The sequence below is a fragment of the Pongo abelii genome, chromosome 16, assembly GCF_028885655.2.
Source record: "Pongo abelii isolate AG06213 chromosome 16, NHGRI_mPonAbe1-v2.0_pri, whole genome shotgun sequence".
NCBI lineage: Eukaryota > Metazoa > Chordata > Mammalia > Primates > Hominidae > Pongo > Pongo abelii.
In genome coordinates, this window is record NC_072001.2 from 87,897,701 (window position 1) to 87,906,866 (window position 9,166).

Consider the following 9,166-nt stretch of genomic DNA (forward strand, 5'->3'; position numbering starts at 1 on the left):
GAGGTAGAAGATAAGATGAGTTATGAAAAATAAAATGACCTTTCTCTCACATGGAAGCTTGTGGGCTGGAGTTCCTACCTGAACGGGTGTCATTGAGACACACGGGTGGAGCCCCACAGAGCGGTGCTGGGGCTGCTGGTACTGGCCGTGGGGGTTCAGGGGAGGGGGACCTGGCCAGGGAGAAGCTCCGTGGTCGCCAGGAGGTGAGCTTAGCATTTCAGATGCATTTGCACAATGAATCCTCACAAGACCCCTACAAGGTGGGGTCTACAGTGATGCCCACTTGGAGAGCGAGGCCTCTGAGGCCAGCTGAGATGAGTGACTCACACAGGGAAGGCATGGGGCTAGGAGGCCAAGAAGGTCTGTGTGCCTCAAGGCCTGTGCTTTGTGGTTGGGACGGGCAAGGAAGGCTGGGGGGGGGGCGGGGTCTGGGCAGGCCAGGATGGGGACTCAGGGAGAGGGGGCAGTGTGGAGGGGTCCTCCAGGCAGGGCACAAGGACAGAAGTGCTTTTGGAAGTATTTATTCGTCTAGGATCCATTCACAGGGACTGGTTTGGGGACGGGCAGGACCTGAGCTAAGCTCGTTGAAGACCTCCCTGGGACTTTGGCTGGAATAGCCGGCAAGAGGCACACCCTTCTTCTAAGACTGGGAACACCAAGGCCATCCTTGTTAGTCTGATGGTGCCAGGGCTGTCGCTGCACCCATGGAGAAGGCCTACCTAAGGTGAGCAAGCCACTGTCACAGCTCAGGGGCCAAGTCCTGAGAATATGAGCCTCATTTCTCTATCACAGCTATTCCCAGAACGTCTGTGAACAGCCTCCCCAGGAAAGAGGTGATGTAATAAAGATATTGAAAAGCCAGAGAAATCAAAGTCACCCAGAAACAGAGAAAGTCACTGCTGACCATTGCAGGGGATCATTTAATGATTCAGACAGCATTCCTGACAGCCATGGCAAACGTGGAAATAGGATGAGAGGGGTAATTTTCATTCTCTACTGGAGAGAATTCAATTGTTCTTCAAGAGAAACAAAACAGATCTGAGTGAAGGAGGCAGCCAAGGAAACAGAGATGGTCCTGGCTTCAGACCCTGCCAAAGGTGGATGTCACCATCTCTAGAAGGAAGCTGTGAGGGACATGGACCTACCCCATCTCAGCAGCTGACCCTACTTCCAAGTTCACCAAGCAGACCAGGTCATTGCTGTCGCCTCTCTCACTGCCCCTCCCCTCCAGAGCACCTATAATGACCTCTGCATCTGTACCCATCCTCCTTTTTCTTTTTTTAAAATTTATTTTTATTTTAAAAATTTTTTGTAGAGGTGGGGTCTTGCGTGTGGCCCAGGTTGGTCTCAAACTCCTGGGCTCAAACAATCTTCCCACTACAGCCTCCCAAAGTGCTGGGATTACAGGCATGAACCACCTGCCATGCCTGGCCCCTCTTTAATTCCAACCTATCAGGATGAGGTGAGCTTGCACCTGCAAAGACCCATCCCTCCCCGTGGGGCGGGGAGCTTTTCTACTCCGTGCCAGGGGACCTTGCTCCATCGGACATCTCTTCATCTCCCATTCCTTCACGTTCCTTCTACAAACTCCCCACCTCAGCTCGTACACACAAAGTGTCTCCCACCCCAAACTCATGCCCATCCTTGACACTGGGTCACACCCTGCCCATTCAGCCTCCCCACCTGATCTCATAAAAATGGATCCAAAAAGCCATTTACACTTGCTGTCTACACAGCCTCATCTCCTACCTGCTCCAATTCAGTTTTTGCACCTACACCCTAAGTCACCAGTGGCCTCCTTGTCCCTAAATTGGTGGACACGGCTCAGTTTTTGTCCTGCGGGTCTTGCAGAGATGCTGCTGATCTTTCCCTCCTTGAAACCCTTGCTCCTTTGGCTGCCGCCAACCCCTTCTGTGTGGCTGGTCTCCAGGCTTCTGTCCTTGACCCACTTCTCAGTTCATTCTCCAAGTGTGCCCGGGGAGCCTCCTCTCTCCCTCAGATGGCCTGGCAGTGGCACCTCCAACAAACTATCCTAATTATCCCCCTTCTTGCCAAGACTCCCTCCTGCACGCATGTTCTCTAGCTCTGTGGAAGGCACCATCAACCTCCCATCACCCGAGCAGGCCCCTGGGGCAGCCCTGATTCAGGGTTTCCTTCGTGCTGCACACCCAGTCGTTGCCAAGTGCAGCTAGCGTTGCTTCCCTAGGACCTCTCCCATTGCCCCCACCCACCTTCCACAGTTTCATTCTCACACAGGCACTGCAGCCCTCAATGTCTCCGTCTCCCCATCTTTCCCACCCTCCTCCCAGGGCCCCACAGTGTGAATTCCACCTTGATGCTTCCCTCCTCAAACCCTTCAGTGGCTCTCTCTGGCCTTTAGGGTAAAATCCAAGTCCCTGAGCATCCTCCCATATCCCTACCCACTCCCCATCCTGGGCCCTTTCCTATCCCTCCAGCCCCATCCCCTGACACTCCTTGTCTAGAACTTTACCCTCCAGACCTTACAGTGCAGACGTCGAACTTTATCGAAACCCACACCCTGCCAGTTTTCACCTTTGCTCCTGTGACTCCTCTGTGTGGAGTGCCTTTGCCCTCCTTAGTATCCTTCCCCTCCACTTGGCTAACTCCTACTTAGCCTGTGAGACTCCAATGTCACCTCCTCCTGGAAGTCCTCCCTGACCATCCCCCATTCCTCCTTGGTGCTCCCAGATGACATGCTGCATTATGTGGGACTATTTCTTCCACCTCCCTTACTGACGAGGGAGTGCCTTGGGAACAAGATCTGGCCTGGCTTAACGGATGGCTCAGTACCCAGCAAGGGAGCTGGACCTGAGTTGGTGCTCAACAACCATTTGTTGAATGACTGGGTGAGTGAATGACCCTGCCCTGAGACATGGATAGCTGAGGCAGGAGTCATCGTGTCCTGGGTAGTGCTGGGCCCCAGGCTCACCAGTGCAGAGCAGGCCTGTGCCGATCCATCGAAACAGCTGCATGTGCTCCCTGCAGAAGCTTCCGGCTCTCAGGGCTGGCTGCAGGTTCCTCCTGGGAACAGGACCAGCAGGGTCCATGAGTGCATGAGCAGACCCCACCTGGGGGAGATCCTCAGCACCTCCACTCAGGTATGTCCCGGGTAAAGTGGCAACAGGGGCAAGCCAGGGCTTGCCTTGACATCCCCACAGGGCTGCAGGGCAACCCCAGCCCAGGGCGAATGTAGAAATGGTTCAGGCCTTCCTGCCTCTGTGGCAGCACCCACAGGCCCCACTACCCCAGTGACAGTCCCTGCCTCCAGGGCTCGGGGGGAAGTTCACTGAAAAGGCAGAACCTCATCAACATACAGAAATGTGGCCGGTGCGGGGCGCGGTGGCTCACACCAGTAATCCCAGCACTTTGGGAGGCCCAGGAGGGTGGATCACTTGAGCCCAGAAGTTCGAGACTAGCCTGGGCAACATGACAAACCCCGTCTCTACCAAAAATACAAAAATTAGCCGGGCTTGGTGGCATGCACCTGTAATCCCAGCTACTCAAGAAGCTGAGGCAGGAGACTCGCTTGAGCCCAGGAGGGGTTCGTGCCACTGCACTCCAGCCCAGGCAACAGAGTGAGACCTGCCTAAAAAAAAAAAAAAAAAAAAAAAAAAAGAGAGAGAGAAAGAAAGGAAGGAAGGAAGAGAAAGTAAGCAAGCAAGAAAGAAAGAGAAAGAAAGAAAAAAGAAAAGAAGGAAGGAAGAGAGAAAGAAAGAAAGAGAAAAGAAAGAAAGGAAAAGAAAAACATGGATGGCTGCCTCCCCCACCACCCGTCGTTCATCCACCTGCCCATGGGACACACATTGAGTAGACGCCCACTCAATGCTAACTGGAATCCACCCACCAGCTGCCATTTTAAGGAGCCTCACCCCATCTCAGTCCCCACCTCCCACCTCCTCCTGAGAGGGTGGAGGAGGCATTCTTCCCATACCCCCTGCCCAGGCAGAGAGACGGAATCCCTCTCCCACCACCACCCCCTGCCCATCACAGTGTCCTCAGCTCCGGATCTGGCCAGCAAGGACCCAGATGGCCCAGGCATCAGGAGGCAGAGTTCTATGCTCACCTCAGACACTCGCTGCCTATGCCACCCGGGCTGGTCCCTTCCCCTCTCTGGGCTTCCACCTCCCTGTGTAAAATCAGGGACCTTGCCCAGTTCAGGATTTTTAACCGGAGTCTTCAGACTCCCCGAGGTATGCCAGAGACTGAATAGGGGTAGAAGGCAGAAGGGGGAGGTTGAGAGGGAGGCCTGGCTGGTTCAGGGCAGGCCCCACGGTACATACTGGGGTTCCTGAGGGGATTTCGTTTCAGCTGCTCAAAAGCAGGTAGGGAGCCTGTGACTTGGCTCACCCTCGAGACTCATGTGCCTGTGCGTGTTGGCTAAAGCGCCTTTATTCCTCCCTTCAACAAAGGTTCACGTCCCCCCAACTCCCATCCGCCAGGAGGCCCAGCTCCCCATCCTGTTCCCAAGCAGTCTCCACCCCAGGCCCGCCCTTGTCTCTCCAGAGATCACCTACCATCTGGAGAAGGGCTTCGGCGCCGCTTCGCTCCAGCTGCTCCTGATCTCTGTGGGCTTCAAGTCACTCCTAGGGAGCTGGCCTTCCTCCTACAGCCAGCAGGGAGCCGTCAGGTCAGCCTGCCCCTTACCCACCCACAGGAACTTACAGCTGGGGGTGGGGGGCCACGGTGAGACCCTGGCTGAGGAGCGGAATGGGCTGGGGCACAGGGAGGAATTAGAAGGCTACTGAACTAAATTCTGCAAGGCAGGCACTGAGCACCTACTGTGTGCAAGGCTCTGCCAGACACATCTTGCCCTCAGCAAGCTCATGGTCTGCGCAGGGACAGACACCTGAGGCCCAGCTGTGACTGAGAGGGGCTGAGGGGAGGCCTGTAAGGGAGGCCCCAGGCAGGGCTATCTCATCACATGACCTCAGGGCACCATCCACCCCACCGTCTGCGGAGCTGTTTTGGGTTGGGGGTGGGTATTCTTGCAGATGACAGCGTGAAAGGAGCACCCCAAGAGACAAGGGCAGTGAAGGGGAGGGGGCTTTGTCAGAGGAGGCTGGGAGCGTGCAGGGTGTCCTACCAGGCTCCGAGTTCTGGGTGGTGTGCCTTGACCTGACCTGGCCACTTGAAAGCAAGGACAAGGCTCCTTGAAGGCTGAGATTTCCTTAGAGACCCCCCTCCCCCGTCATCTGGTTTTGATTCTCATTCCGTAGGTCACAGCTCAAATGTCACTTCCTCATTGGGGCCTGCCCTGCCCTTTCAGACTAGGACTTTCAGACTATAGTGCACACAGTACGTGCTCAGTCAATGTTTTATGAGTGAAATAAAGGGGGCTGCCTTGTGTTGAGGAGGCCGACACACTGGGAGGTTCATAACTGTGCAAGCAAAGAGGTGAGGAGGGGGCAGAAGAATGGGGTGTGAGGGAAGGTGGTGAGCAAAAGCCTCATCACCTCAGCAGCCGGGCTCAAGCCAAAGAGGCTGAGGGGTCGGGATGACTGATGGGGAAGGGTACAGACCAGGCTTTCCAAGAAATCAGCCCCCATGTTCTCCAGACCCTTGGCCACAGATGTGAGAGAGATGGACTCTCTTCGTCTTGAGGGGTCGTTCTCCATGTCCCAGACCTTCCAGCTGAAAGACAAATCAGGGAGGGCCTAACGCTGAAAGGGAGGCCAGGCAGGGCCCAGTTTAGGGGCCTGGGGAAGGGGGAGAGGACTGAGTGGGGGGAGCAGATGCCTGGCACAGCCAGAGCCCTGCCTGGGGGCCACCTATGCCATCCCAGCGCTCACCCCTCCTTGTGACTGGGACTGCAACCTTGACTTCTCAGCACATGGAGGAGGTACCTCTTCCTTTTTCTAGAGACTGGGTCTCCCTATGTTGCACAGGCTGGTCTCCAACTGCTGGGCTCAAGCAGTCCTCCCACCTCAGCCTCCCAAAGTGTTGGGATTACAGGGGTGAGCCACCACCCCAGCCTGCACCCACATCTGAACCTGTAAGAGGCAAGTCCTTGTGAACTCTGGGAGTTCCAGACAGAAACAGCAAATTCTGCCCACTTCTTAGGGAAGGAGAGTAAGGAATTATATACAGCATGCATATGTAACTGATACAGGCATTTTTCTGAAGAGAGGACCCAGCTTTCATCACTCCCTACAACTGGTTAAAACTATTACCATTAAGTGAGATCTTCAGTGTATTCTACTTTTCCATCTCTGAAAGATGGAGGTGCAACATCCTTAAAGGCATCTTTCCAGTCCCTGGATCCAACTATACCTGAAACCAATCCTACTCCTGGACTTTCCATTGCAAGAATCAATATAGTTCATTTTTTGCTGAAGCTCAGTTTGTAGGCTTAAGCTCGTCTGTAAATAAGAGTGATAACTAACACCTCCTCTCTCCCTTCTCTTGTTCCCGCTCCTTTTTCTCCCCTTGGGTGGTGCCCTACTCCATCCAAATGCCAGCCCAGTTAGGCTGACATACTCAGAGGCCCGTGCATGTGCGTGCACACACACAGGCAGAGCCTGGAAATGCCCCAGCTCACACACAGACGCACAGCAGCGCACACAGAGGCAGGGCCCTGTTTCTACTCACGTATTTGCGGTTAACAGGTCGCTCTCAGAGAGAGAAGGAAGCACACGTCTCTGTGGGGACAAGCTGGGTCCAACCTGCTTTGGCTCTGGCTTGCCTTGTCACTTCAGCAGAAATTCCTGGGCAGAGTCCAGGGTCGGAGTAGGTTGGGCCTGCCACCCAGTTCTGCCCAGCGCCTCCCCAGAGGCCAGGGCCACAGCCAAGTTGGGGACCCCAACACGGTCTCAGGGATACAGGAAGCAGGCCCACTTGCAACCTGGCTCCCTGCAGCTCCTGCCCACTGGCTGCTGCTTCTGCATCAGAGATGCCGTCCTCTGCCCTCTCTCCAGTTCCCGAACTGACCTCTTCCAGGCCTACTAGGGCCGCTTCCTCCAGGAAGCCACCTGTGTGATTCTTTCCCTCCCCCACCTTCCCTCCCATTGCCTCCTTTCCCCAGCCAGGCTGTTAGCTTTTTGCATTTTATCTTTCATTTTGCATCTTGCTCTATCTCCCTTTCTCACTAGATGGGGATTTATTACATAGCAACCAATTTTCCTATGCTGGAAAACGAGGAAAGCAGTGTAGCTGTCAGAAATAGTAAAAGTGTTTCAGGTCTGTCAAGAAAACAAAACCAAATCACACCATTTCCCCTTCATTTCATCTTTCTTAAATGAATACCTAAGCCAACAGTGTGCAAAGCGAAGGGCTGAACGCTTTAGTTTTTCAGTCCTCAAACTAAACATTAAACTCATCTGATGGGATTGACAACATCTCTTTAATAATTAATGGTACGCGCTCAGGACAAAATCTTTTATGATGCATAAATACTTTCTAGTACTGGCACATCCTGGTTGTTTTGGAAGTTTGAAGAGGATGGTGGATGGATACCCCCTCTTTTTGAAAACATTTTTTCTTCATCTGTCATTTGAATTACCAAAGCATTACAAGTGTATCATTAAACATTTAAACATTAGAGAAATATACAGAAAGAGGGAAGTTAAAATCCCCAGAATCTGAGCCCCCAGGGATGACCACTATTGAGTTTGTGTGGCATTTTCCTCCTTTTTTTTTTTTTTTTTGAGATGGAGTTTCACTCTTGTTGCCCAGGCTGGAGTGCAGTGGTGCGATCTCGGCTCACTGCAACCTCCGCCTCCCAAGTTCAAACAATTCTCCTGCCTCAGCCTCCCAAGTAGCTGTGATTACAGGCATGTGCCACCACGCCTGGCTAATTTCGTATTTTTAGTAGAGATGGGGTTTCTCCATGTTGGTCAGGCTGGTCTCGAACTCCCGATCTCAGGTGGTCCACCCGCCTCAGCCTCCCAAAGTGCTGGGATTACAGGCATGAGCCACCGTGCCTGGCCTTTTCTCCACTTTTTTCTCCTAAATGTATATTATTTTATGTTATTCATTTTCCAACAGGGAATCACACAGTAACAGTGTTCTCATAAGTTGATTTTTCTAGCAGAGTTCCACACACTGTTGAGAGCCCATGTGTTACCTTGATTGAAAACTAGCCACAGAGCAAGACTCCACCTTTACAAAAAAAGAGGGAGGTGGCGCGGCGGCTCACGCCTGTACTCCCAGCACTTTGGGAGGCCAAGGTGGGCAGATCACTTGAGGCCAGGAGTTCGAGACCAGCCTGGCCAACATGGTGAAACCCCCTCTCTATTAAAAATACAAAAATTAGCCAGGCGTGGTGGCAGGTGCCTGTAGTCCCAGCTACTCGGGAGGCTGAGGCAGGAGAATTGCTTGAACCTGAGAGGTGGAGGCTGCAGTGAGCAAAGATCACACCACTGCACTCCAGTCTGGGTGACAGAGCGAGACTCTACCTCAAAAAAAGAAAAGAAAAGAAAACTAAATGTCTCTGAGCAGGACTACTGTCTCCATGGGTGGCCACCACAGGGATGGGCCTGGAGCTGTCCTCGAAGGGGTCTTCACCAAGCCCTAGTGAAGAAAAAAAGGATGCTACCTGCTTTTCCACTTTGCCCTGTGCTACCCACTTCCCCTCCTTTCTTCAGTCCCGCCTTCCCTCCTCTCCTACTGTCCTTTCCTCTCACCCTTGTTTCTGTCAGCATCCAGAGGGAAGCCAGGAACACAACACGTCCAGCAGCAACCATGCTTGCTTCGAAACATTCTCGACACTGCAGCTTATAACCTTCACATCGTTGTGGGCCCTAATCTCTACAATAAGGATTTAATGGGCTGTGTCTTGGGGTGGACCTTGAGCTTGGAGCCCAAAGGTCTCCACTCCTGACTGCCAAAGTTAACTTGCTGCCTCATCTGGGGGTGGGTAATAGAACCTGTGAGGAGTCAATGCGCTCCTGCTTAGGAAGTACCTGGCAGGGAGTCAAGCAGCATCAGGCTGGCAGGTGTCATTGCTGTCACAGGTCCCATCTGGGGCTGTCCTGACACACTGCTCCCCTCCTCCAGGCCAGGAGACTCTGGGCTTCTCCCCTGCTCCTCCTCTCAACGAGGCATGGCCAGCAGGGATCCCAGACCCCAGAAGCCAAGCGGTCTTTTCAGGTGGAATATGGCGAAAAGCCACAGGCTGGGGAGTTGGGAGGCTGGATAGATTGGGGTG

At 53.5% G+C, this 9,166-nt stretch overlaps 1 protein-coding gene across 2 annotated transcripts in view; it reads right to left on the reverse strand.

Annotated features, from left to right (window-relative positions):
- SLC28A1 (solute carrier family 28 member 1) overlaps nucleotides 1–8,771 on the reverse strand; it is a 93,299-nt gene extending 84,528 nt beyond the window's left edge. Inside the window, exons 1-5 of one of the 2 annotated variants that reach the window (XM_024232294.2) lie at nucleotides 8,643–8,771; nucleotides 6,610–6,725; nucleotides 5,541–5,652; nucleotides 4,536–4,624; nucleotides 2,951–3,042 (exon numbers count right to left, since the gene is read on the reverse strand). In XM_024232294.2, the coding sequence (XP_024088062.2) occupies nucleotides 2,951–3,042; nucleotides 4,536–4,624; nucleotides 5,541–5,636 (277 nt within the window). In that variant the 5' untranslated portion in view covers nucleotides 5,637–5,652; nucleotides 6,610–6,725; nucleotides 8,643–8,771. The remainder of the gene's footprint in view (nucleotides 1–2,950; nucleotides 3,043–4,535; nucleotides 4,625–5,540; nucleotides 5,653–6,609; nucleotides 6,726–8,642) is intronic. The other variant, XM_024232293.2, reaches the window with a different exon arrangement.
- Nucleotides 8,772–9,166: the final 395 nt, after the last annotated feature.